This window comes from Lathamus discolor, chromosome 13 (genome assembly GCF_037157495.1).
Source record: "Lathamus discolor isolate bLatDis1 chromosome 13, bLatDis1.hap1, whole genome shotgun sequence".
NCBI classification, from domain to species: domain Eukaryota; kingdom Metazoa; phylum Chordata; class Aves; order Psittaciformes; family Psittacidae; genus Lathamus; species Lathamus discolor.
In genome coordinates, this window is record NC_088896.1 from 8475788 (window position 1) to 8501890 (window position 26103).

Sequence of the window (26103 nt, forward strand, 5' to 3'; positions counted from 1 at the left end):
GGTCTGAGTCTGCGCCAGTCTGTTGCTAGGGGGTCTTGATCTGCCTCCTTGAAGACTGCTGAATCGAAGGTCTCGAGTCTTCCTGTTCTGTGACCTTTACACAGTAAGTGCTAAGCTTGCACAGGCCTTGTTTACATTACCAGATATCTGCGGTTAGCATAAGGCTTCGTTTCAGCATATGTATATGTCCTTCTTTGGACATAACGTGCTTGTGGTTACAATCTTGTGTAAGCATGTATTAGTTGGTTAGTTTATCTCTGTTAATATAGTTTAATGCAAAAATTAATTCAATAGTTTTCTAAGTTACTGACACGAATCACACCCATGACCCTCACAGGCACACGTTGCGGTGTGCCAGCTCCGTAGCTAGCCAGGCTGCATTAGCACAGCTCCTCGCACTGATCTTTACGGTTCGTAAAGGTCTGATAGAAACAGGGTGCTGCAGGTGTGAGGGCTCGTCAGAGTGACAGCAGGCGATGGAAGCGCTCAGGGCTCGGGCCATGCTGGGGTTCGGGCATCCCGTGATGGGACTTTCCTTGGAAACCAGTGTTGTTACCCTGTGGCACGCTGGCATTTTCCAGCGTGTTTTCAGATCCCAACAGCCTAAAATCCAAGAAACGCTGTGTCTCTTGGGTGGATGTCTGTAATTGCTCCGGGTACTGTGCTGAAAGTCCGAAACCCTGTCCTTTGTAATGGCAGCAGCTCTTTATGTGCAGAACCGCCACCGGGGAGCCGTGTAACGTGTGAGGGCAGAACGGGATTAGGGGGAAGCGCTTCTGGCTGGGGTCACAGGAACCGGCAGCGCGGTGACGGGGCCCGGAACCGGCTCGGCAGCGGATGCCCCACCGTGGCCCTGCTCCCCGGGTTGCTGAAGCCCCGTCCCGGGGAGCTCCCACCATGCTGTGGCTGGAGCTAGGCGCGGGCCGCCCTTCCCCGCGCTGTCGTGGAGCCGCTGGCGATATGCCCGGTGTCGCGATAGCTCTGTAACGAGCCCGGGCGGCGCCCGTCTCCTGGCAACCGCCGCTTCCGCTTCCGCCGCCCCGCGCATCTCGGCGGCCGCCGCTCGCCTCCTGCTCGGCCCAGCGGGAGCCGCCGCCGGGACCCCGCTGGGGCCGCGGAGGGGGAAGCGGGCGGGCGGCGGGGAGGAGGTCGTGCGAGGGGCCGGGCCCTCGGCGCGGTGCCGGTCTCGCTACCCCGAACGCCCGCGGAGGGGCCGTGGTGGCCGTGGTGCGGTCGGGGCAGCCGGGGCCCTGCGGCGGCTCCCTTGTGCCGGCGGGAGGAGGCCGTTGCCGGCCGGCATTGCGCTAGGCCCGGGCGGAGGCTGGAGCCCCCCGCAGGCGGCGGGCAGCGGCATCCTGTGGCGGGTAGGTCGGGGGGCCCCTCGTGGGGCGACGAGGTGCTTGGCCCTAGCAGGGGTTAAAACATGTTTGATGAGGCTGCGCGTCGGCTTCTTGGACTAGGGGCTCGTTGCCGGGCTCTCCCTGCCGTCTGCCCGAGTGCTGTGAGGGGTTAGGCCGGCGCGGCTGAGCTGCCGAGGGATGGAAGGGACGGGGAGCAGGAGCAGCACTCCCCTCTCGGTCGTCACAGACCACGGTTTGGTGTTCTGGACTCTGTGCTCCGTGCTCCTGCCGGTGCTCATCACCGTGTGGTGCAGCTTCCAGCGGTCCCGGCGGCAGATGTTGATCCGAGATATCTTTCGGAAGAGCAAGCATGACTGGCACTACACAGACCTCTTCGGGCAGCCCTCCTACTGCTGCGTGTGTGCCCAGCACATCCTCCAGGGCGCTTTCTGCAACTGCTGCGGCCTGCGTGTCAGCGAAGGCTGCCTCAAGAAGGCTGACCAGCTCTTTCACTGCAAGGAGATTATGATGAGCAACAGCGGAGCCCGCAGCCCAATGCCACACCACTGGATCAGAGGCAACGTCCCGCTCTGCAGCTGCTGTATGGTCTGCAAACAGCAGTGTGGCACACAGCCCAAGCTCTGCGACTACAGGTACTGCAGGGGAATTTGACTTCGTATGAGTAAGTACGATGCCATATCCGTAGGGTGATTGGAGCATGTTACCCCGAAGGGGATCCTGCAGGAGTCAGATGGAAAACCCTGTTAAACCAACAACTTCAAAGAACCAAAAATTAAAATGGATGCTTGTGGGTAGTTGGAATCAAAGATTAAGAGTGTGGCATTATATCTCCTGTCTGCTCGCTCTCTTAATTGCATTACTCTAGACTGATGTGCTATCTACTCTGTAATTACGTTTAAAAGGTTATCTGTGTCCAGGAGAGCGTATATTTTAGAGAATGACCTGAAGAAGGTTCTGATGCCCTTGTCATTTGTGTAGTGGGTACCTGAGCAATTTGGGTGGCACAGCTCCCAGTTCAGAGGCACCTGCTCAGTCTAACTAGAACAACCATCTTAACACTACTGAAGTTCATTTCTAAGGATACTTCAAAAGAAAGCCAATGGCAAATTTTAAGAGCTTCTCTAATACAATCTGTTGTTAGAGTTTGTGGTGAGAGTGTTAAAAAATCCAAGGAGCCATTAATGGGCTTGCAAAGTTGTCAGCATGACACATACAGTCATGCCAAAATACAGTGCTAGTGATCTAGGTCCTGGGTACAGCATAAATGTTACTTCAGCCTTCTCGAAAGATGTCATCTTTCCAGCATATATTCTGCCAGCTTTTGCTTTGTGTCTGTGTAATGCTGTCAGATTGCTTGGTAAGTAAGCAGAAAACGAGCACACTATTGGAAACAAAGCCTTGAGAGAGTGTGTATAGCAGAGGAGGGAAGGAGAGGGGTTTGAAGGCGAAGGGGGAAGGAAAGAAGAGGGAAAGAAGTCGTGCTACAGGGCAAGTATCATTCTACTCTGGATTAGTCAGGAGGACTCCAAGAATAGCTTTCACAGCTGCTTAAACCAAGGCTTTGGATGTAGCAAATGAGGATTAACATTCTGCAGAGGCTGGCAGTGGATATTGCAGCATTTCCTCTTGTTCTGGCCCATTTTCCAGGACAGCTTTTAGAATGCGTAAAAAGCAGAGCAGTTTTGCATAACAAAATCCCAGCAGCCTTGTACCACACTGTGTAACCTTTTAGGTTTCAGACTTAAAGGGTTATTCTACATCTTATGAAATTTATTAATGAATGTTACTTGTAACACTATTAATTTGAACTCTAGTGTTTCGTCTGTGCTCTTTAAGGATGGATAGAGTTCAGTTTCTCTTTCAGTGTAACTGTTAGTATTGCAGACAATGCAGAAGGATGCTTATAGCACCTAGGTTTGGCATTAAAAAGAATAGAGTCAATTTTAAGCTATTGGGTTTGGGTTTTTTTCCTCAGAATTCAAATGCTTTTCTAGACTTGCAAGCACAATGGCCTAGTTATGTCAGTTTCTGTAGCCAATGTGCTTAAAATACTACTTATAATGGTGCATGTAAACAAGCACTTTTCATAGTTAGGGTGTCTAAAATAAATGAGCAATATCGATGTGCCTGTTGTTTGAGGATTTCTTTTCCATGGCTTTTGGTCTTTATTCCAGATGTGTGTGGTGTCAGTACACTGTCCATGATGAATGCATGATGGATTATTTAAAGACGCAGAAGTGTACATTTGGAGAATTCAGAGACTTAATTATTCCACCATACTATTTGTCTACAATCAACCAGATGCGTAAAGAGAAAAGAACCGATTATGAAAAGGTAATGCTCTGCTGCTGCTTGGGTTTTAACATATTTTTAAGAACCCCCGACAAACAAGCAAAAAAACCCTTACACACATTAAAATCTGAACTCAGAACATTGTCAGGTTAATCATTCTCAGGTGAGTGTTTCAATACGTATGAAATACTTGCAGTGTTAATTCTCAGGTGTCTGTCATTTTGCTAACACGGTAGTTGGAGCATGAGCATACGTTTGGATTTTGTTACTCCAAAACAACACTGAGATTTGGGTACCTTGCTTGAATGTTTTGTGATATTTTTTTTTCCTGCTACTGGGTTCCTAACATTGTAGTATTTGCTGTCCTAGGCACTGCAGAACAGAGATCTTCAACCTTTATGTTTCTGGTTTGACTGCCGCAGACTAATTGGTAACTTCCTTGTTTCCGCACTTGCAGGGGACAGGTTTTGGAGCAAGGCTGTAAACATTTCCAAATGTGCAGTGGTTTTGTGTCTGACTGACTTCTCCCCTTTTGCAGGTAGCACCTTACTGCAGAAAACACTGGATGCCAGTAATTGTACTGGCCAATACTCGCAGTGGAAACAACATGGGTGAAACTTTACTAGGAGAATTTAAAATTCTGCTGAACCCTGTTCAGGTATTTACAGTGAAAAGCCACTATAAGAAAATAAGAAGTTTAAAGTAGAACATGGCTTTGCTTACACAATGGTAGTAGGATCTTATGGAGGATCAGTAAAGGAAACAAATTCATGCAGTTTGTTCTTTTAGAAAGAACAGCTTTATAAGAGAGAAACCCAAAGTGCAGAGGCTCCTCCCACCCCCGGGTTTGTTACGGTTCTAATACCAGTCCAGGGTTTTGTTTCTAGTAATAGATGCAGTAATTCTGTTAATGATGAGTGTTTGGCTCTTGAAACTGTGTGCAACTGTTAGAAAATGAAACTTTCAGATCTTCTTAATTTGAAACCAGTATCTGTTTAAATCCTCACTCGTGCAAGTGTCAGTGTTTACAGTTGCTGCTTTGTGCTGTTGCTTTCCTTTAAAATCCACGGGGATGGACCAGGATGTTGACGTAAGGCAGTTAGTAGTTCTTTGGATTTCCTGGCTGCACCTTAAGACTCTTCTTTTGAAGTTCAAAACGCAGCCTTGGAATACAGGCTAGTAGAAATCACTATGTGTGTGTGTGTTTAAATGCTTTCCAATCAGGCTTTAAAGAATAAACCCCTTTGTGTGCTGGGTATTTAAAAATAACCTTTATCTGAAGTCTTTCATCTCTACAGAATTCATCATAATGCCTCTAGATAGAGACTTTCCTTAGGACACTGTCAGCTCCGTTTATCAGTGGCATTTATTCCCAGTGAAGCAGCTGGAGGTGTCTTGTGAATTTGGGAAACCAAATCCTGCTCATAGAAGTCAAGACAGCTCATAATATAATATTGTAAATGTAGAATCTTTGTTTTGCATTAGAATGAACTTCTTGAAGTTGTTTATCTGCAAGGCAAATCCTGAGTAGTGTTCTGTGAGCTCAGGGAACTCCTTATTTTCCTCTCTTCTAGGTTTTTGATCTAAGCAAAATCACACCTGCTAAAGCACTCCAACTTTGTACCTTGCTGCCTTGCAACGCTGTCAGGGTTCTCGTCTGTGGTGGGGATGGCACAGTAGGCTGGGTCCTGGATGCCATTGATGAAATGAAGATAAAGGTATTGTGGTTTAAATTAAAAGATGTTTTATGGAGAAATGAGTTTTGGAGCTGCTGAAGTGCTGCACCTGATCTCTTAACCTGCATTTATTGTTTTCATTTTACTGAATAAGCCTAGAGAGAAATATTTGCAGAATTGCTTATTCATACCATTTCCTTGGTAGTTCAGGAAGAATCTGAAAGCTTTAGGTTTTAAATGATATTTCAAGTTGTTCTTTTCCATAAAAGAAGAAAAGAACAAGCTGCAGAATATTTTATGCGTTGTTCTTTCCTCTTTGCCTAAACAGATTTGCTGTAAATGGCATTGCTGCTAATGTGCTCTGACTAGTTATTTCTCCCAGTGCGCTCAATCTTGTATAATAACCTCATAATGTTGCTGGCTACACTGGTTATATTGCCAGTGCATGAATGAGTGCAGTCATTTGGTTCTGCTCCTTATCATATATTCTAAAGAGCCTGTCACAGCTGTCAGTTTGCAGCCTACTGTAGCCCCTGCTGACACCAAGTAGAGAAGGAAAATTAAGCTGTACATTTACTCTTGATTTGAAATGGAAGATATTGCAGTTTACAGGGCTACTTAGAACTATTGAGAAAATAAAAAATGAAGAATTATTAGGGCTTTAGTGCTTCACCTATAAACTTTTTCTCCAGTCATAAAAGGAAGAAAGTTCCTCTTATATAAAGATTTTGTTGTTGGTTTGGGGTATTTTGCTGTGGCTTTTCTGTTAATACATGAAATGTTTTAGTTGAAGGCCATTATTACTACTTTGTATGTAGTCAAACTGAGCTTCTATCAGGACTTTTATGTACTGATAAAGTATAAATGCAACAAAGCATAACTGTAAAGGTTAATGAAAGTGAGTATATGGTTACTTGGTCTTAGGCACCTGGTATATTGTCCCTCAGAGCCAATATAGTTGATTAAATCTGTGTTCTTTTTTGTTTCCAAGTATTCAAAGTGAGTAATTGGAGTTAAATAAATACTGATGAGATTATCCACAAAACCTTTTTATTATCAGCAATAGGTCATTTGCTCCCTTTGTTTATCTCGACTTTCAAACACAGGTTACCTAGCTGATAACTCCTTGAAAAAACAGTAACCATAATGCCACTTGTTGCAAGTACTTTTCACAGCTGAATTTCAGAGGCCATAATAAATCTGAAATAACTCTTTATCCTTCTATGGTAAAGAGAGCAAAAACTTTTGCTGAGGTGGCCATTCTGAATGCCTGCTGCTGTCACTTCCCCTGTGATCTGCAGAGGTGATTATCATCTGCTCCATCTGCTGATGACAGTTGGATCTGTGTGTGCATGTGGCATCATTGAAACTTAGATACTGACTTTCCTTCTTTGAGTATGTGAATTTCTGTCCATGGCTGAATACTCTAGTGTTACGTGCATCTGCTGTTTCAGACCTAACCTCACTGCAGCCTTTTAAGAGCATTTCAGTTTCTCATGATGGTTCACAGCCATATGTTATGTCCCTCTTAGTGTTCATATCACTTCTCAGAGTTATAGAATCCCATAATTGTTTGGGTTGGAAGGGACCTTAAAGCTCATCCAGTTCCAACCCCCTGCCATGGGCAGGGCCACCTTCCACTAGAGCAGGTTGCTGTAAGCCCCATCCAGCCTTGCTTTGAACACTCCCAAGGATGAAGCAGCCACAGCTTCTCTGGGCACCCTGTGTCAGCACCTCAGCACCCTCACAGGGAAGAACAGCTGCCTGAGAGCTTATCTCAATCTCCCCTCTGGCAGGTTAAAGCCATTCCCCCTTGTCGTGTCACTGCACGCCCTTGTAAAAAGTCCCTTTCCACGTATCTGGAAAAATCTATTATTGCTTATGTGCAGTAATAGCGTTAGTAACTTACCGTGGCTACAGCAAGTCAGCAGCAGCAAGTCAGGAAATCAGATGCCAAGTTCAGAGCTCCTCTTCTAGATCTAAAGCATCATCTTTGTGAAGGAATATTCTGTTCAGTATTAATAACACATTGTTTCCGTATTGTGTTTGTATTCTCTTCTCGCAATGTTTTAACATTTCCTTCTTCTGCATTATCTCTACAATAAGTACCTAAATGTGCCATCTGCTATTAGTGCTGCCAGCTCTATTGCTCTGCACTATGTAACAACCTGCTGTGAAGATTAATGATATTTATCTAACCTGAACATTTGGGGATAAAAGGGAGAAAATGAGTGCTGAAGGAGGAGCTAATATGCAGTGGTTTTGTATCCTAGGGGCAAGAACGTTATATTCCACAAGTTGCAATTTTACCTCTGGGAACAGGTAATGACCTGTCTAATACACTGGGCTGGGGTGCAGGTTATGCTGGAGAAGTCCCTGTAGAACAAATCTTACAAAATGTCATGGAGGCAGATGGAATCAAACTAGACAGGTAAGTAACAGTGGCAAGATAAGTTCTATAGAACCAAATACTACTATAGCTCTGCTGATACCCAGTTGCAGCAGTATATGTAAAGAAACACAAGTATTGCTGGAGGGGACTGCAAAATAACTGAGGTCCAAAATTAGTCTCGCTTTAATTGTTCTACAAGGCTTAACTTTTTTTAATTTAACTAAATTTGAATATTTTGATTTGATCCCAGTATAGATATGAGATTCCTAACTACAGCTTTGATGCTAAGTGAGAACAGTCTGTCATGGGTCTAAGTAATGCTGTTGTTTTTCAGATGGAAGGTTCAAGTAACAAACAAGGGATACTACAACCTAAGGAAACCAAAGGTATGGTTTGCAAGTATAAATATGGATTCTGTGGAATACCTGGGTGTTTATACTAATTTTTGTGGTTACCCATTTTCCATTAAACACTGTGACTTTTAAATCCTGATAATGATATTTAATAAGACCATAACTACAAGTTCTATTTTACAGGTATTCACAATGAACAACTACTTCTCTATAGGACCTGATGCTCTCATGGCTTTAAATTTTCATGCTCATCGTGAGAAGACTCCCTCTCTGTTTTCCAGCAGAATTATTAACAAGGTGTGTTTGGGGAAGTGACTTTTTTCTCCTTGTAGTTGTTAACTTAAGGCTATTTTTTGCTTTACATTGCTTTACTCCCCTACTTCCTTTCATGCCATTTTAAGAGTCTGAGCTCGCTTTTCTTGGGGAGGGGATTCCATGGGTAAAACATACTTCCAACCCTCTGCTTTCTTGCTTACAGAATATACTGTTCAGTTTTTGTTTAGAATGTCTCACTTGCTCAGAAACTTAATGGATTAAAGACATTGCCTATTTCCTTTTAATGTGGAAAGCAAGTTTCTTATGCAAGTTGTAGCCTCTCTCATGAAGAGAGCTTAGTTGAAGGATGTGCAAATATGTTATGTATTAATATTAGATAAGGTTTGCAGGATAACAACTACACGTGAATATTTTATAGTCTGGATTTGATTTGTCTTTTTCTAACAGTGTTTTCTGTTGTCCCTGTTTTGGGGTATTTTTTTACAGGCAGTTTATTTTTTCTATGGAACCAAAGACTGCTTAGTACAAGAATGTAAAGATCTTAACAAAAAGGTTGAGGTAAGTTTTTTAACTTGCTTATCCTCTGGACAATTGGTGAAGTGTCAAAACTTTCCTTGTGAAAGAAAAGGGGGAAAGCTTTGCAGCTTACATCTGCATGATACTTGTGTGAGAATGGCTTTGGACTTGGAGTATTTTTGCAGATAGACAGAACACTGACATATTTCATTGAATTCTTGTCTTTGAGCTTACTGAAAATCCCTATGTATTTTCTGACCTTGACTCAGTTCTGTGAGTTCAAGTACTGACACTCAGATAAAATTTGCCTTACACCAGAGATTTACATAAGTGAGAGTTCCTTTTTCTGTTCTGTTAACAGAAGTCTATTAAAGCTTAGGATATCTTGTGAAATCAGAAGTAATTTTTTTAAAGTATGAGAAGAAAACATGTTCTATTTGTACAGGGCCAATTTTTCTTCAAGTGGAAGCCTCTTAGATGCATAAAGAGAATAACCAGCTTATATTGAAGTACTGAATTTGATCCACAATAATAAACTTCTGTTTGTCTTTTAAAGCTAGAGTTGGATGGTGAGAGAATTGAGTTGCCCAATTTGGAAGGCATCATTGTACTGAATATTGGATACTGGGGAGGCGGCTGCAGGCTCTGGGAAGGAGTGGGTGATGAACCTTACCCCTTGGCAAGGTACACAGTGCATCTTCTTATTTTTGCCTTTAATAGCTCTTCTAGTGCAAGCAGTTCTCTCTCCTAGGCTGTGCTTATGTAGTCAGACTTGTCTGAAAGTCAGAAGGATTCCTTGTGGCAGCAGGTTATCTAGGATTTATTATTTTCTTCATGTTAGAGATTTGGCCTAAGTGCATCCCACACATGAAGGTGTTTTTTAAGACCTTCTCATGATTAAGCAATAACATTGAAGAGGCTATTGGAATAAAGGTAGCCTTCAAAAAGTAGCAGATACGTCCATTTGAGAATTTGAAAGAACGCGTCTTAATAGAGGTTGAAATATAAAGTAAAAACAAAGCAAGCCAAAAATTTGACTGCCATGCTTGAGTCAAGTTGGCTGGAGCAATACTATAAAGGGGAAAAGCTGGGCACATTAGTTATTCCCTCTTGTACTTCCTTCTTCAGAAGCCATATATGAATACAATTCAGAGTTTGGTTACAAGACTTACCATGTAACCGTTAGGGTTGTCAGGGACCTATGGAGATCATCCAGTCCAACCTCCCTGCCAAGGCCTCCTAGAGCACATTACACATGTCCATGTGGATTTTGAATGTCTCCAGAGAGGGAGACTCCATGATCCTGGATTTCTGAAAAATATTTGGGCAAGGTGCTTTACCAAAATCTAAAGAATTAGGCCATTAGAAGCTTTTCCTGTAGAATAATAACTGGATGAAAAGACAGAAAATTGTACACATTTATGGAAGAGAAATCCACTGTGGGCCTTGAATGTGCACGATGGGCTTAAGTCATACATCTGTAGTTTCCAGAAGTTAGATGGGGTGTACCAGCTGGTGTATTGCTCCATACTTGTGTTTCTGTATGACTTCCCTTGCTGCTCAGTGGGATTTCTTCAGTGCTGGTCAGCACAAATAGCTTAAACATATTTGTAGAATAACATGTCTATAGGAATAGCCGTAAAAGGGCTGTGTAATATTTGGACAGGTATTCTAGGGCTCATGAGCATCAGTAAAAAGAGTCTCCTTTCTTAATTCATAGACACGATGATGGACTTCTGGAGGTTGTTGGTGTTCATGGTTCTTTCCACTGTGCCCAGATTCAGGTGAAGCTAGCAAATCCTGTTCGTCTGGGGCAGGCACATACAGTGAGGGTAAGTGGTGGTGATGAACCTGTTTCCCTTAACTTACTATTTTTTAATACACAGTATCAGCATGTTGTTGTTGTAAAAGGGATCCCCAGAGCTCCTCTGAACCGCTGTGATTGTGTGTTCTTCTATTTAATACTAGCTGATCTTGAAGAGTTCAAAGATGCCGATGCAGGTGGATGGAGAGCCGTGGGCTCAGGGGCCCTGCACTGTTACCATAACTCATAAGACACATGCACTGATGCTGTATCACTCGGGTGAACAAACGGATGACGATACTTCCAGCAGTTCTGGGGAAGACCACATGAGAGAACCAACGGATGAAGATACATAGATTTTTGTGAAACTTAACAGAATACAGCAATGAACTTCAGCTCCTTTAAAAACACTGAGAACACCTAATTTAAAGTTTGTGTCCTAAGCTTCATCCTTGTGAATGAACTAGTGCTGAGGAAGAAGCCATGCTTTTACATTCATGAAAACGTCTACCGCTGAATGACCACAACTGTTTGCCTTTTAGATTGGTGGTAATGCCCAGCCTTTCTAGCTGGAGGAGTTAGTTACACTAATGGCAGGAAAGAGACAGATACCTCAGCCCTCCCTTGCTGCGGAATCAGATCTTCTGCTCATACAGTCTAGTGTGCAGAATGTTTGATACCCTTGGAAAGGGGAACAGCTGGAGTTTGGCCTGTTCCACCTGCCCTTTTCCCCAGAACAGAAAATCAGACCAAGTAGGGTGTGAGCTGGTTTTCTGACAACAGTCAGCTCCTGGCTGCCATCTCTTCTTGGGAGCAACACAAACACCTTTTCATGCACCTGCTTGTGCAGTATCTAATAGTACATCTAATTAGATACACTAATAGATATTAGTGTATCTAATAGGCTTGACTGGGAGAGCAGAGGATCTGGGAGCTCTTGGGAAGGTGATTACCAAGAAAAATGCTTTTGGACCAAAGGTTTCTGGAAGTGTTGTGTTAGCAAATGACCTTTTTCTGTGGTTTTATAAGCCATAGACAGAATACTCCTGAGGTCCCAAGTAGCCAAGGTACAACTTCAAAATAATTGTACCATGACTTGCACTGAATGATCCTGTGACTGACTCTGCTTCAGTTCAGTGAGAAACTAATTCTAGTTCTTGTAAATAGCAACGTCGGAGTTCTTGAGAAGGCTTTTTGAAGGAAAACTTGGACAAAGGAGCTGTCTCTTTTTAGCAGTTTAGAGGAGGGGTTTAGAGAAACAGTGACTGGCAAATGTGTGTATTGGTCATCTTGGGTTTCTTAAAGATTTTGCTTCATAATCACTTGAAAATGATCAGTAGCAAGCCAGTCTGTTAACTGTTTCAATTTTAAGTGTGGCAGTTGAGAGCTAAGTTTGCAGAAGTTAGCAAGTTCTGGTGTTCACGTGTATAATTTGATTGGAGAAAAAAACATGGAAGCATTTGTCTTCTGACTGGCTCTAAGGAGGGTCAGAGTTACCATGCTGGACCTGAAACTTCATTTCCCATATGAATATATAGCGAGAAAAAGATGGGTGATCTGTACTGACAGTATGGGTTAAGAACACATACAATACGTGGAAACTGTCAGTTTGGTGTATCTGAAGCTTCTCAGGTTAAAAGCTTCTCAGGTGAACACATCTTCATGGTTAACAGAAGTAAAAACCTGCTTCCTTTTTTCTTTTCTGTTGTGGGTATATAAAGCCTGCAGCAGGTGAGAGCTATGAGCTGAAGTTTAAACTTTGTCTCTAAGTAACTCAGTAAAGTCCAGTTGAGTTACTGGAGGTGATCTTCCAAATAGGAAGAGAATTTACACTGAATGTATACTTTCATAAGCCAGGATGGTAAGAGAAGATGAGAGCTTTGGTCTAAACTTTGAATGTTGCTGCTTTTGTCAGAACTCCTCCATTATTTTGGTGGTTGTGTCTTTTTTCCTCCCCCTTTTTTCCTTCTACTAAATGAAAGTGATACCACTGGGTAAAGTAAGCTGTGTTTCTAGGTTTTGTAAACTGAAGCTGTTTTTCAGCAATTGTAAAATGACATTTGCATTAATGGTGAATGAACTATTTATATTTTAAAATAATTTATTGAAACCTTGGCAAAGTCAGTATTTTTAAACCCTTCAATTGTAATCCTCTTTGGAGAGCATTTTTAACTTGATGGTATTTGTTGTAGAAAATGTATGTACTAGATCTTAAATACTACTGATTGTCAGTGAATTTATAGCTGTCTGAAAATGTGATTAGAGTGTAATGCACTGTAAAGCAGAAGCCATGTGTAAATTCCACACTCATTAGCTTTATGCACCTCAACTTAATTATTGTGTGTAAATATGGAGAAAAATGAATAGTAAAAACTGTGTAAAAAGCGTTTAAAATACCCAAAAGTATACTATGTTAGAGAAATCCACTACCCTCTTTTTTTTAGTTATGAGCTTCAATTTGTATTAATTAGCTTCAAAGATCTCACTAGCTAAGTTATTATTTATATATATAACCATCAGCATCCTTAAAATAGTGAAGTTCTGTGCTATGTTTCTTACCTGTTGTTTACAAGCAAATGCCACGTCTCTGGAAAAGCAGGGTATATGCTATGAAAGGCAGTATTTTCTCAAGGGAAATGACATCACTGGCTACTTAGTCTCAGCTATTCATAATCAGTTTAAAGAGTTACCTGAAGTTGATCAGGTGATTGCGCAAATTGTTGTATAGCCTAAGAACCTTTAACTGCCCCAAAACTTCACTCTTTGCACTCCTGACGTCTAGAAGAAAAATAATTGATGCCAAGACTCTGAAAGTCCCCCTTTTGTGCAGGAGGTGAGCTGGCTTCTCCACTTGTGCCTTGCCCAAGTGGGGACCAGTGATGTACCATGTTTGTGCAGGCAGGATCCTCCCAGTTACTCAAAAGGTGTGAAATCCCCTTTGGGAAGTGGAAATCCATCATTCCTTTTGGAGAAACAAAGGAGAAGTGAAAGTAGGATTTAATTGGGCACTTGTTTGGGAAAACCTTGGTAAATGGCCCTGTTTGATGGGACAGATCATCCGCTTCTTGCATGTGGAAGTGAAGAAGCTTGTGTTTCACAAGCTGTTAGTGATTGCTGCAAATGACAGGTAGCAAATGTAGCCATTTTAAGCATGGGAAAGCCTCTTGTAAACTGTACTTGTGGTATGGAGAATATTCTGTAAGGTTGAAGTGTCCAGTTCCCAATCACACATGGGATCATCTGTCTGTTGTAACTCTCTGTAGCTGTTCTATGCATGACCAAAAATTGTTTTTAAACATACAATGTTAGCACTAGAATCTCTTGGGAAGTCCTGCTGTATCCAACATGCTGTCCTTGGATTTCTATGTATCCTCCTTTCCAGGATGTTCCAAATTGGGTTAAAGCCTGTTTTGAGTTAGTTTTATGGCACTGTTTTGGTGTCCAACTGCAGGCAGTAAATGTCAGCAATGGGCTTCCAGATTCTAATGCTAGCATAAATGCACTGTTCTAATTTGTATATAGCTATAGCTGCTTGATGTTGTCATGTTGTGATTGTAAACCTGTTACATGCGGTTTTAACATGGCAGGTGTAAAAAGCCCCAGGACACATAGCTACTCTGTAGCTCTTGTGACAAGAACGTGGAAACCTGAAAACACTGCAGTACGTTCTCTGTCCAGGAGAGGGTGCTCTGCAGCGCGGTCTCATGCCCTGCCTTGAGGAATTTTTCCTGACCCTGTTGATGCTTAACGTTGGAAAAATACCAAAAGCAATGTTTCAGAGAGGCAAGTCATGAATAGTTCCCTCTGGCAGTCTTCACTCGGTTATACCCTTGTGTAAACCGCACCGGTGAATAACAACATCAACTGTCAAGCACTCAAAAGTGAATTCCTGAAGTTTTACTGCCGCATACACTAGCTTAACTGTGCGCGGAGCTTCTTGTAGGCTTTCTTTTACTTTGTGTTTCCAATTCAGCCATTCATAGCAGGGTTAAACTGTTTCAAATGCCACCAGCATTTTGTGTCTTTCTCCACGTCTGGACTTCTTAGAAAGGTGTATGAAGTCCGGACTTGCATTCTTCAGCTTCAGAAACAGCTGACGAAGTGAATAGCATACACTTAGGTAATTTTTTTTCTATGTATGTCTATTGTTTTGGTGTTTAAAGCAGGTTAGAGTAGTGCTTAGAGCATACTTTTAACAGCACTTTGCAATTATTGCAGTTATTAGTATAGTCTTATGTTTTCTACTACAATTGCAATATTGCTGTTTCAAATTAATGTGGAATTTGTTCAGACTTGAATATTTTTCTCAGCTGTTATGAATTACATTTTGTGTTCATAATGTGAGAACTATATAGCATAATTTATGCATTTGATACTCTTTTTGTATGTTCACTTTCGATGTTGCCCCTTCATAGGGTTTTTTTTCCAGGTCTTGCTTTTCCTAAGCACTAACTTGAAACACCATTTACTTTGGTTAGAAGCTTTAAGTACTTGCTCTCAGAAAACAGACTTGAGATTCTTCTGGTTGTAAAAGAAAATGCTACCTTGTTTGAACACCCTTGGAGAAAGGCATCCTGTTGAGGCAATGCTTATAGCAAAAGTAAGTTAAAAGTTTCTTCTGTATAACTTCAGCTAATTCAGATTGAGAATACATTTTACCCATACATTTTGCTTGCTAGTGTTTACAACTACACAGTAAGCTCTTCTGTCCCTCAGTTATTGAATTACTCAATTTATGCTGGCTCACTTTCAGCTAAAAATCTCATTTGAGACAATATCAAAAGCTCTGATTAAATTGGGATAGTGAGCTTCTCTTCTATCTACTTTACCCCTCATGCCAGATAGCTTGTCAGAAAGGAACATTGGAATGGCTTCATGAAGCTTATTCTTAGCCCAGCAACCCACTTGTTTTGCTTTTTCAGTCACCACCACCACACCTGTAAGATACCAGAAAGGTCTCCAAAGGCTCCCAGACCGCTGACCTATTCTGAATGTCCAATTTTCGCTCTTTGCTGCTGGGGAGGAACCTCCCCATTCCCCACAGGTTCTGAGAACTGATTGTTAAAGGTTCTGGTTTCAGTTTGGGTGGTTCCTTCTGGTTCTGTATTATGTTGCACTGAAGCTCACGGCTCTTACAGTGTGTGTTATTGTATCTCACTGGTTTAAAAACCAAAAAACAAATAGCAAACTTCAAGCACTGTACCTTAGCTGTGAACAGCATAATGGTATCATTGTTGTAGTAGTTAGCCTTTTCTACTTAGCAACAAATGCTTTTTGGTGGAGTACCACTGTAACCTAGTTATTCTGTGGGTAAGTAGGACACTTAGGAATCTTTGCATGTGTTCTAACTGAAAAGCCTTTTTTGTTCTGTATTCCATACCAACTACTAGCAGTTTTCCTTTTGGAAAAGAAAAGAAGATTTGACCCTTCAGTTAGGAGTACACTAGGATATCTTCTAGTTTAAAAATACTAGTGCTTAACTCATCCTGTTGAAAGTGAACCACTTATTTTAAAATGCTCTGACTTTTTTTCTGGTAAATTATAGCTGCTTTTTGAGCATAGGAATGAGACAACAGAGACCACTTGTTCATTTAGTATATTGAGAGAATTTAGACATTCTGTATTTCACCTTTGTTTAGGCCACAGTTCTAAAAGCCCAGCATGATCACAGCTTTTTATCTCACTAAGAGTGCTGATTACACAGTTCAGGTTTTGGGCATCTCAGGGAGAGACTTCTAGCTGGAGTAAAGCCACATGCCTTGACTAAACCTAGTGACATTACACAGACTTACACTAGCTGAGGATCCAGCCCTTAACTATTCAAAAGTATGAATGTAACCAACATTGCTTTGTTTCCTGTGCTGTGTACCCTTACTGATGTAATTCACTTTTTGCATTGTTTCGTTTGCAACTTGCTTGTAGATTGCAGCGTGAAAATAGTTCTCTTTTTAAGAGTAAGTGGGAACTTACATTGTGAGCTTATCGCATTCTGTACCCAAAGTTTACATCCCTCAAGAGCCATTTTATCTGCTACCAACCATTGTAATCTTTAGAGTAAGTACCTCCAGCCATCTCCTCTTTCTAGGATTTTTATAGTTAAAACAGAAAGGATTTTTATTTTTGTAGCTTGTAACTCCAATCTGTATAGCAGTGACTTGTATTTAGTCATTAGTGGTCAGAGTACTGTAAAAATGTTACCTTTAAGAGCTGTAACTTTAAATTAGTAATTACAACTTGCAAGAAAATACCAGCATGTTAAGAGTTGGGAAGAAAAAAAAAGTTATTCTTTAGCTTGGAACTACTGTGATGCTGTGACTTGTGATTTGTATTGAATGTGTTTATGCGTATATTCTGAAGTTGCACTAAATGGGGAAAAAATGAGCTTAAACTGCAAGTAATAGATGAGAAAGTAGAATTTATAAAACCTTAGGGTTTTTTTTCAACTGATATAGGTGGCATTTTGGATTTGGTATTTCTTGGTTTTCCCACAAAACAGTAAGGAGGGAGTGATCAATGTGCTCCTGACAGAACAACCATTTCCTTACGGTCCAGTTTGAGGTAGGTGTTATTTAGTGCCCAAACATAAGCTGAAGCTGTCCTTACCAGTTCCCACCTCTCTTCCCAGGAAACAGAATCTCAGCGCAAACCTGGCTGCTCACAGCAGTGAAGTGTTGAGATGTAACAGCCAACGGCGTATCGAAGCTTCAATATAAATGTTTAAAGTCAACATTGATAATTCTTGACACCAGGTGATGCTTTCAAATCCCAAATTGTTTCCCATTGTTTTTTAAAAGGCAGCAGGCTGAAACGAGGGGATAAGGAGGTATCACTGTAAAACTCTATTAGTCATAAAAGCTGGGCAGCATGTTCTTCATTTGCTGCGTAGGCACAGGAAGTGTGGTTGTGGAATGTCTTGTAAAAGCCTCTGCTCTGTTTGAACCCTCTTTGACTTCACCCAGTGTTTCTGAAGTGGTTGATGGTACCATTGCCCCCTGTAATTGTGACAGTTGCTCAAATCATTACATGTGGGTGATGTGTATTATTTGGGCCAGGTTCTGTCTGTGAGAAGCTGCAAATCCAGTGAAATCACAGAACTCCACCTGGTTCTCTGCTGGCACTCCACACTTACACAGGTGAAACTGAAGAAAACTTGTCTTCGGTCAGTTGTATCATGGCCTGTCTCTGTGACTTCAGCACCCCAATGCTCTTCTGAGTAACATCTGCTCCATATTCTTCAGAGAATTTTGTAAATGCAGTTTTTTTCACAGCACTGACTCTGTTACTGAATTTCCTAACGCATCTTTTTGTTGTCTTGTTATTTCTACTGTATTTCTCTGTAGATTGAAGTGCGTGGATTAAAGTATTTAAACTCAATTTTTCTTGTTCCTCTTTAAAAGCAAATGTGAGGTTTCAGGTCTGTAATAACAGTGATGATAGCTGCCTGGCTTTTAGAGGGCTGCAGTATGATCAGCTTGGTCATCTTGAGATCAGGGTTGTATCTTCTTGAACACTGCAGCCATGCTTGTGCCTGAGATTCCTGCCACAAAGTCCAAGCATTTCAAACCTTGGATACAAGGAAAAATTTCTAGACAACATGGGAATGTTATCCAGAGGTAAAACTAATACCATTGGTAACCTTACAACTATGTCTCAGCAGCTGCTTGCCCACTTCTGGTCCATCCTTCTCCTCAAGGTATTCACCCCTGGGGAAAAGCTGAGTTTGTGTGGCTTTACAATGGTTATGTTTAAAAGGGTTTTAAATCCCACGCTTCTCTAGTGAGATTAAATGCCTCCATGGTTCCTTCTCCCTGATGCTGTCAGTAATTCGGGATCTTAAAACAGTTTGTGGCGCACAGTCTGTATTTAGTTTAAGCGGGGGAATCGCCTGTGACTTTCTTATCTGTAAAGAGCAATTTCTGGATAAGAGTTTGAACAGGAGATGGTTTGGTGTTCTGGAATGTTAAACTGGAGGCGGGAGGGCTGCAGAGAGTGCAAAGTCAGCAAAATCCACAGGGGGCTTTCCAGGGAAAGGGGAAATGCTGCTGGAAGAGGTTCAGAGATCAAGTGGCTCAGTGCTTTCTCTCGAGGCAGCAGATGGGGTGGTTTGGGCTTTTGGAAGTGAATAAATCCTCCTACAGGGCCACTTTATCATAGTGTCACTTCCCTCCCGAGCCCTTTCCTCTGTTCCCCAATCTCATTTGCACAAAAGAGAGAACAGGCTCTGGCCTTTTAGCTCTGGCATTATGCCATGATCCAGCCTTTTGCAGCCTGTGTGTGTGCTGTTTTCCATTCAAGCTGGGGTCAGAGCATAGACATTCAGCAGGGTTTTCCTTAGATGGGGAAGGCAATAGTTTCACAGCTTTGAGGATCACTGGCAGTAATGTTAATCAAGATTGAGGTTTAATATCTTTTTATCTGTTTTTAGACTGTTGGAGTGAAGCATGCACAGCACCAACTTGAGCCGGGCTTTAGCCTAAAGTTGCGTGAGAAGTCACACTACAGGTATGTGTGGGGAAGAACATGAAAAAACACAGTCCAGACTGAAATTCCATTTCTGTCTTTGGGTAATGATTTACAGAACAGAACTTTGTAACTCACAAAGAGTTCTAAAGCAGGTATGTTTATTGCGGCGCTGGGTGCGAGGGGGATCGCTCCTCCTAACTCGCACACCGAGAGCTCAACAAGCTGGGTATTTATTACACACAAACATACATATTCATCAGATTTCACAAGCATAGGAGGAGATTATTCCAATTAGTTCCCAGAACTCATTAATACCATTCCCCTCCCCTCTGCGCCTGCATGCTGTCATCTGGTGGTCTTGGGCCAGCGGCTTCTGCATGAAGTAAGAGGTCTTCCTTGCCCTGTGATTTTCATCCTTGGCACAGTTTCCCCAGCTGGCAACCTGAAGTCTTACAGAGACTAGCTGAAACGGGTTCTTGTCAGACATTCATCTTCTTGAGGGAAAAGGGTCCCTGATTTTAAACAATGTGTTTCAGCTACCTATTCTATTCTGAGTTGTAGTTTAACCACAAGACTAGCAAGAACAAGAACATATCTGTTCCCTGTGCTAAGACAATCAATGCATACCCGTCTTAACCCTTTCCTTAGTCTGTTACTATTCTTCACATCAGTAATATAAGTAAAACTGTGAACTATTTGGTGAATTTAAAGTAAAGTGGTTGTGTGGGGGCCCAAGTAAGATTTGTGGAATCCAGTGTTAGACCTTGAGACTGATTTCAGGATGTCTCTTCTAGCCGGTATCTTTTCCTCTTCAGGAAAAGCCCTCACTGCGGAAGAGCAATGGAGGAACCGCTTCCCATCCGTCCCTTGCGCATCTGTGGGCAATGTGAGAACCCGCTGCTAACCGCAAGGTAACAGATGGCCGGAGCACCCCGGCGCCCACGGAACAATGTCGCATGGGTCCCGGCATGTGCCCCGGCAGCGCCCAGCGCCATTGTCCCGGCCAGCCGTGAAATCCCGATTCCACGCCGAGGAGGTGCTGCAAGGAGGCTCTCTAGCTCTGACCTGCCAGCGAGCAGCTCCCTGCGTCCCTGTGGAAATAGGGAGAGAGCAATGCATATAGAAATGTCATTATTGGTAGGCTTTTAGCGTGGTAACTGCAGAGCCTTGCGCGCGGACCCCCGAAAGGTCACCGTGACGGCAAAAGTTAACCTCCTGAGTCTGCACCAGGCATGCAGCGTTGGCTCTGATGGTGTCGACACCATCAACGGCCGCGAGGACCCACTGCGAATCGCGCTGGGGAGGGGAAGGGGGGCTGCCCGGCCCTGCGGTGGAGGCGGGCGCTGGCCAGGCCTCCCCCTCCCCTCCGCGGGTGTCCGTGTGTCCGTCCCATCCCCTCAGGCGCTTATAGCCCGGCCTGCGCCCGCCCGCGCCTCTCTGTGCCCGCCATGGCGGCGGCGCGGGGCCTGCCTGCCCTCATCGCCCTGCGGCTGCTGCTGCTGCTGCTGGCGGGCGGCGGGCAGCGACCGGGCCGGGCCGACCGCTGCAGCTGGAGGGGCAGGTACGGGGGGAGCGGAGGGGTAAGGCAATGGCGGGGGGCACCGGAGCCGACCCTTTAACCGGGGCCGGCGGCTCCCCCTTCAGGGTGTCCCGGCTGCCCTGAGGGACCAGCCGGGTGCAGCAGGGGAGGGCGGGCGGCAGCTCCGCCTCGCCGGAGGGTTTCCTTTGACAGGAAAGCGCTTAACAGAGCTTTAGCTGAAATCATGCCCCTTCCCTCTGCGGTTTGCGTTTTTCCTTTTAATAGACTTCATCTTGGTCAATAAGCGACTTCCCTGAAGGCAGGGGTAGCGCAGCACCGTGAGCGGGAGCTGAGGAGCAGCGGCAGCCCCGCCTGCTTTCATTAGAAACGTTTTCTTGATGAATTCTTACTGAAAACGTTAAAAATAAATTAGAAATGTAGGGTTTTAAATAATTTTGTCAGAGGTAACATCAGTGCTGGCTGGGCAGCTCCTGCTGTGGTCGGGGGGTCCCAGCCCCACACACCTGCGGGTAGGACTGTGAGGAGCTCTGTGCTGGCCCGTGCTATCACATAAGGAAGTTCGTCGCTATTTGGCAGCGAGAAGCTGCTCTCTGTCATCTCTCTGGATGCTGCGGGCATCCAAGCATAGATTTGCAGCCAGAAGGGGCTGAGGCTCCTTTTCCACACAGCCTGGTGCAGCTCCGAGTGTGAGCAGAGCCCCTCGCTGCCCTGCAGCCCAGCTGGAGGAGGTTTAGCTCGGCACTAGGGCAGAGTTAGAGCCGGGAGCTCTGGCTGCCGTCAGGGTTGTTGTGCCTATGGCTCGTGATGGACTCCTGGTGTTGTCTTGGCAGCGGTTTGAGCTGGGAGCCCCGCTCCCGCGCCGTGGAGCAGGTTCATCTGCGCTGCACTGAGGGCTCCCTGGAGTGGATGTACCCCGCACGAGCTCTGCGCGTCGTTCTGGAGCCCAACCTCTCCAGTGCCCGCCACACCACTGTCTGCATCAAGCCTGCCAGTGACTTCCAGGGTGCCAGCATCTATGTGGAACGTGCTGGGCAGCTGCATCTGGTGGTGAGCGAGGCAGAAGGGGCTCAACCCCACCACGTGTCTTGCTTCAGTGCCCACACACCACAACGGGTGGCCCTCTTCCTGCAGGCCAGCCCGCAGAGGGACATCAGCCGCCGGATGGCCAGCTTCCAGTATGAGCTGCTGAGCAACCAGAGCGCTGCGAGCCCCGACTTCAAAAAGATGGCACTGGTCGAAGGTAAGAGCAGGGCCAGCCTCAGGGTGACGATGCTGGGGCAGATCAAGGTGGCATCCAGTATCCATTCACCTTGCCTATGTGGTGCTGGTGAAAGGAGATGTGTTGGGGTGAGGGGTTTGTCACTGCAAGGGAGGTCCTTCTGATTTCCGCTGTGAGGGCATCCATGTAGGCATGGGAGGGAATGCTGCAATGTAAAGAGAAACTCTGTCTCTCTATTAACAACCAGCTGGGTCCTGGATGTCGGCACTGTGATCATGGGTGTCTTCAAGCCCCTGGCAGTACCATCACTTGAGAACACCTGAGTAGATGTAGGGAGCCTAAATACCGTATTCAGAAGGGATTTAAATTCATCAAGGCCTCAAGATGGTCTCTGGAACTTAAAATGATCTCTTGGAAATGGGATTAGCCATCTAAATTACTTGGAACTTCATTTACATTTGTTTCATATTCTTACACCAACATAATCCTTTCTTTGCTTTATTTATATTGCATAACAAGAATTTTGGTTTGCAGCTGAGCATAATGCTCTTAAACCAGGTAGTTCTGCCCTATTTCCTCTTGTAATGCACCAGTCCTTCAGCAGTGAGACACAGTATAGTATTATCAGTAACCAACTGTTGTTTTTTTCTAGCTATGTGCCGTCCTTGTGACAACATGGAACTTCTCATGGCCATTTGCAGCAGTGACTTTGGTAAGCTGAACAAGTGAAAGTTTTTCTGTCTTTAATTATGCATTGATTATTTGGATTTATTTGCTTCTTTTCTTAAGATAACATTATGAGGATGCTCTATGATCTGAGAAAGATCACTAGCTTTCACTAGTGTGAAAAAGAAGTGGAATGGGGGGAAATGAAACCCAGAAGGAGCAAGCTTTGTTTCAAGGTCCTCATTTCCTTCAGGCAGAAAGATTGTGTTCTAAAACAAAACTGAAAGTAATTTACAAGTGTGCTGCTGGCTCTCACATAGAGCAAAGTTACATTTGTTTGGACACGCATACACACGTGTTCTATGTGCTTGGTATATTCCTTTTTATTCCCTTCGTCCCCCAATGATGAATATGCCCTCTCTCTTCCCTCACAGTTTACATACTTCCTAGTTCTTCTACAGGGGTAGTGAATTGTTTGTAATTTAGCTAAGGATTTCAGGTGGTTTAAACTTCCTTCAGTGATATACTGGTTAGGTTTTAGGCCTTATGACAAAACAAAGCAGTTAATATTCCATAATAAGATAGTGATTTGGTGGGACATTAAAAGCTTTTTATATTTTCTTTGCTTAATAATGCAATATAATTTTTTCTCTTGATCATGGTTCGTTCATTATGTTCCTATAGCTTTGCACATGAAAATTTGTACCTCTTTGATTATGTCCAGTAGCTAAAGCTGTAGAGCTGCGTCTCCACATGGCCACAATTACAGTGCTGTAAATGTATCTATGTAAAGAAATAAAACTATGAACTATATTTACCCTTATTCAGTGTTTAAAAACCACACAAATTCCTGCTTTCCTACTACTGCTTTCTTGCCATACTTGAAGGCTACTGATAAAATCAAATGCCGACATCATGGTGCTAATACAAATACAGAGTGTAGAGCATGCTTCTGTAGAATGCTCCTCAGCTGGCAGTTTTTCTTCATCCTCTAAATTAATTGATGCAATCCAGCACATTGCTGCTTCTTGATGAAGTTGTCAGTTCCCGTGCGAGGTGCTCTCCCTCTGCACTTCCTGAAAGACCAGAGACTGACAGATGTGGAGGCCCAGGCACACAATGGGGGGCACTTACATTTACAGCACCAACAGAGCAGAAGAAATACCCCTTTGAACCAGTTCTATTTATGGCCTGACTTCCTTGCCCTGTGCTCACAAATCGCTCTCATCAACTTTTTTGATTAGAGAAAATAGCTGCTAATGAAAGTGTAAATGACACTGGGAGTGAATAGGAGCTTTATAGTTATTCATAAGATGGAGGTCTACAGTCACTAAGCCCTGAGCAGTGCAGGAGCAACATGGAGCATGGAACAAGGGCATTATGGCTTGTCAATAGACTTGACTGCATCTGATTAAAGCTGGTCACACAAAGAGGGAGACAGAGAGCAGAGACATCTGTTACACAAAATTCTGATTCCCTTGGAAATTGGGTTAAATGAGGATGTTCTCAGAAACTCCAGAAATAAGCTTTTTCTGCCTCTTGGGTTGTTGACTTCTCTGTACCTGAATAAAAGAGCTGTGTAGCAGAAGTGCGATGATGTTCCCATTGCATTGGTAACTTCTTATTTGCTCAAGAGCTCTTGGCTCAAATGGTGGCATATTTCTGAGCCTTTCTGGATAAGGCATTGAAATTAATTCAATTAGTAGAAGATTAATTGATTGCTGTGAAAAATAGGGGTGATGAGAATGAGAGAGATAGCTTCAGGACAGCAAACATCAGTCAGATGGGATGTTTCATTCTCCATGTGGCTGATGCAAAGGATGCTTTCAGTCAGGAAGACTATGGCTTGTTAGGCTTTCATTCCCAAGATAATTCTGGGAGAAGGAGGTACATGCATGATGTGTGATTTTTAAATAAGGCTTCAAATAAAGTTGCTTTAAGAGTTCTGCATGTTGTCAGTCATCTAAAGTGTCTTTTGGTGGATGGATGACATTTGAGGGAGGGGAAAAAGTGCCAAACCTTTAAATGAAAAATGTTGAACAATCTCTGGGATCACCCTGTGCTACTGCTGTCAAAGGAAAAGCTTCAGAGTCCCCTGGAGACAGGAAGGAGGTAGCCTGTGACAGGCATTGTCTTGGAACATAGACTGAATAAAACAAATCCCTGAGCTGACCTTTTTCATGTGCTTTTTCATCCTTTACTGCTACTCTGCATTACCAAGCAAGTTACATGCTTCTTCCTCAGATAGATGATGTGAGTAGTCACAAATCATGCTTCCAGGCACCTGTGTAAAGGATGCAATGTAAGCTCAGAAATACATCCACCTTTAGGTGGTGGGTGTACAAACTGCACAACAAACCTGTTTCTCCAGTTGTTTCATTCAGTGAGCTCCTAGTACCTGAACTACTTACCTGCTGCTCCATAACCAACTCCTGTCTTCTTCACATCTAGTGGTGAAAGGATCTATCCGAAATGTTTCCCACGATTCAGAGAACCACATGTCACAGGTTGATGTCAGCGTCCACAAAGTCTACAGGCAGAAAAACAGGATTTTCCAGCAGGATGAAGCAAGTGGTGAATGGCGAGGCCCTATCCGGACCCTGCTGCAATGCAAGGTGAAGAAGGGAAGTGGAGATTTCCTTTTCACTGGAAATGAACACTTTGGTGAAGCTTGGCTGGGCTGTGCTCCTCGGTTTAAAGACTTCATGTTCATTTACTGGGCTGCAAGGGAAAGAGGAGCCAACCCATGTGAGTTCCAGCTCAACTGAACGGAGTGACACCGGCGTTGAGACTTCAGAAATTTCAGCCCTGTTTTTGATACTGAGTCTGAAGTGGATTAAACTCAAGGACTAAAGCTAACAATTTCACCAAAACTGGGGCCTGGAGAATCTCCTGAAGATAATGGCTCTGTGAGCTCTGTAACCTTTGACTTTTAGTCCACATTTTCATTAGTTGCATTAGTTTCTTCTTTGCATCTTCTTGGCATCACAAAGTGACTCTGAATTTTGAAAAGGTTGTCTTTTGTTGTGGTTTGAAAGCAGCCTGTGCTCAGTATTATAAAATTCTCTCAACATCTTTTGCTCCGTGTACATGCTATGCTCTTTTTCTCTAGATTTTTTTCTCTTTCCCCCCATACCTACTTGATTTCCTTTCTTCTTTCTTTTGGTTTTACTTTTTAATGAATGCTAACTCTCGTCTTAGCCGTAGTTACTAAACCTTCAGGCAGTTGGCAGGTTTGCCAGGTTTTTTGACTGCTGTGGGTTAGCAGAGAGATTAACAAACCCTCTGGGGCCCAGCCACAGCTGAAGTAATTCTGCAGCACCCTGTTGATTTCTGCACAGTTGACAGCATCTGATTTTGCTGCATGCAGACAGGCCAGTGAGGGATACTGCACTTTAGCTAATGGGAACACTGACACAGTACTGTTACTGTAAAAGTCAGTTGGAGAAACTCTCTAAGACTCAATGTGGAGTTTCAGAAGGCAGCATTCTTTATTGCAGCACTTGGGCGCAAATGTGAATCACTTCAAAAAGGTGAGCGTGCCT

At 43.5% G+C, this 26103-nt stretch overlaps 2 protein-coding genes across 14 annotated transcripts; both read left to right on the forward strand.

The window, feature by feature from the left end:
• Positions 1-1144: 1144 nt before the first annotated feature.
• DGKE (diacylglycerol kinase epsilon) lies at positions 1145-18044 on the forward strand. Of its 9 annotated transcripts, none has more exons than XR_010615861.1 (12): positions 1145-1993; positions 3536-3695; positions 4192-4311; positions 5228-5371; positions 7603-7760; positions 8056-8107; positions 8258-8371; positions 8837-8908; positions 9423-9550; positions 10587-10698; positions 10835-17419; positions 17723-18044. XR_010615861.1 is itself a non-coding variant. In XM_065694157.1 (12 exons), exons 2-12 carry the CDS (start codon positions 1677-1679, stop codon positions 11024-11026), a joined length of 1569 nt encoding a protein of 522 aa, XP_065550229.1. In that variant the 5' UTR covers positions 1145-1364; positions 1655-1676; the 3' UTR covers positions 11027-18044. The 9 variants fall into 9 exon arrangements, 2 of the variants coding, with proteins under 2 accessions (XP_065550229.1, XP_065550228.1); XR_010615860.1 differs by having other exon boundaries at positions 10835-16724; positions 17123-18044; XR_010615863.1 differs by having other exon boundaries at positions 10835-16724; positions 17296-18044.
• Positions 15208-25570, forward strand: LOC136021679 (meteorin-like protein). 5 transcript variants are annotated; one of them, XM_065694163.1, is made up of 7 exons: positions 15208-15270; positions 19096-19172; positions 19949-20044; positions 21504-21720; positions 21805-21913; positions 22545-22604; positions 25010-25570. In XM_065694163.1, exons 1-7 carry the CDS (start codon positions 15208-15210, stop codon positions 25324-25326), a joined length of 939 nt encoding a protein of 312 aa, XP_065550235.1. In that variant the 3' UTR covers positions 25327-25570. The 5 variants fall into 5 exon arrangements, with proteins under 5 accessions (XP_065550235.1, XP_065550233.1, XP_065550237.1 ...); XM_065694161.1 differs by having other exon boundaries at positions 21504-21913; XM_065694165.1 differs by lacking the exon at positions 15208-15270 and adding an exon at positions 17415-17419 and having other exon boundaries at positions 21504-21913.
• The last annotated feature ends 533 nt before the right edge of the window (positions 25571-26103 follow it).

Excerpts from the sequence above, each read along its gene's own strand:
- DGKE (XM_065694156.1), top strand. The coding sequence starts at position 1,539 with ATGGAAGGGACGGGGAGCAGGAGCAGCACTCCCCTCTCGGTCGTCACA. Across the intron at positions 1,994-3,535 it reads CCCAAGCTCTGCGACTACAG|ATGTGTGTGGTGTCAGTACA; the intron begins GTACTGCAGGGG and ends TCTTTATTCCAG. Across the intron at positions 9,551-10,586 it reads GAACCTTACCCCTTGGCAAG|ACACGATGATGGACTTCTGG; the intron begins GTACACAGTGCA and ends CTTAATTCATAG.
- LOC136021679 (XM_065694161.1), top strand. The coding sequence starts at position 15,208 with ATGCTACCTTGTTTGAACACCCTTGGAGAAAGGCATCCTGTTGAGGCA. Across the intron at positions 19,173-19,948 it reads CGTGAGAAGTCACACTACAG|GAAAAGCCCTCACTGCGGAA; the intron begins GTATGTGTGGGG and ends TTTCCTCTTCAG. Across the intron at positions 22,605-25,009 it reads CATTTGCAGCAGTGACTTTG|TGGTGAAAGGATCTATCCGA; the intron begins GTAAGCTGAACA and ends CTTCACATCTAG.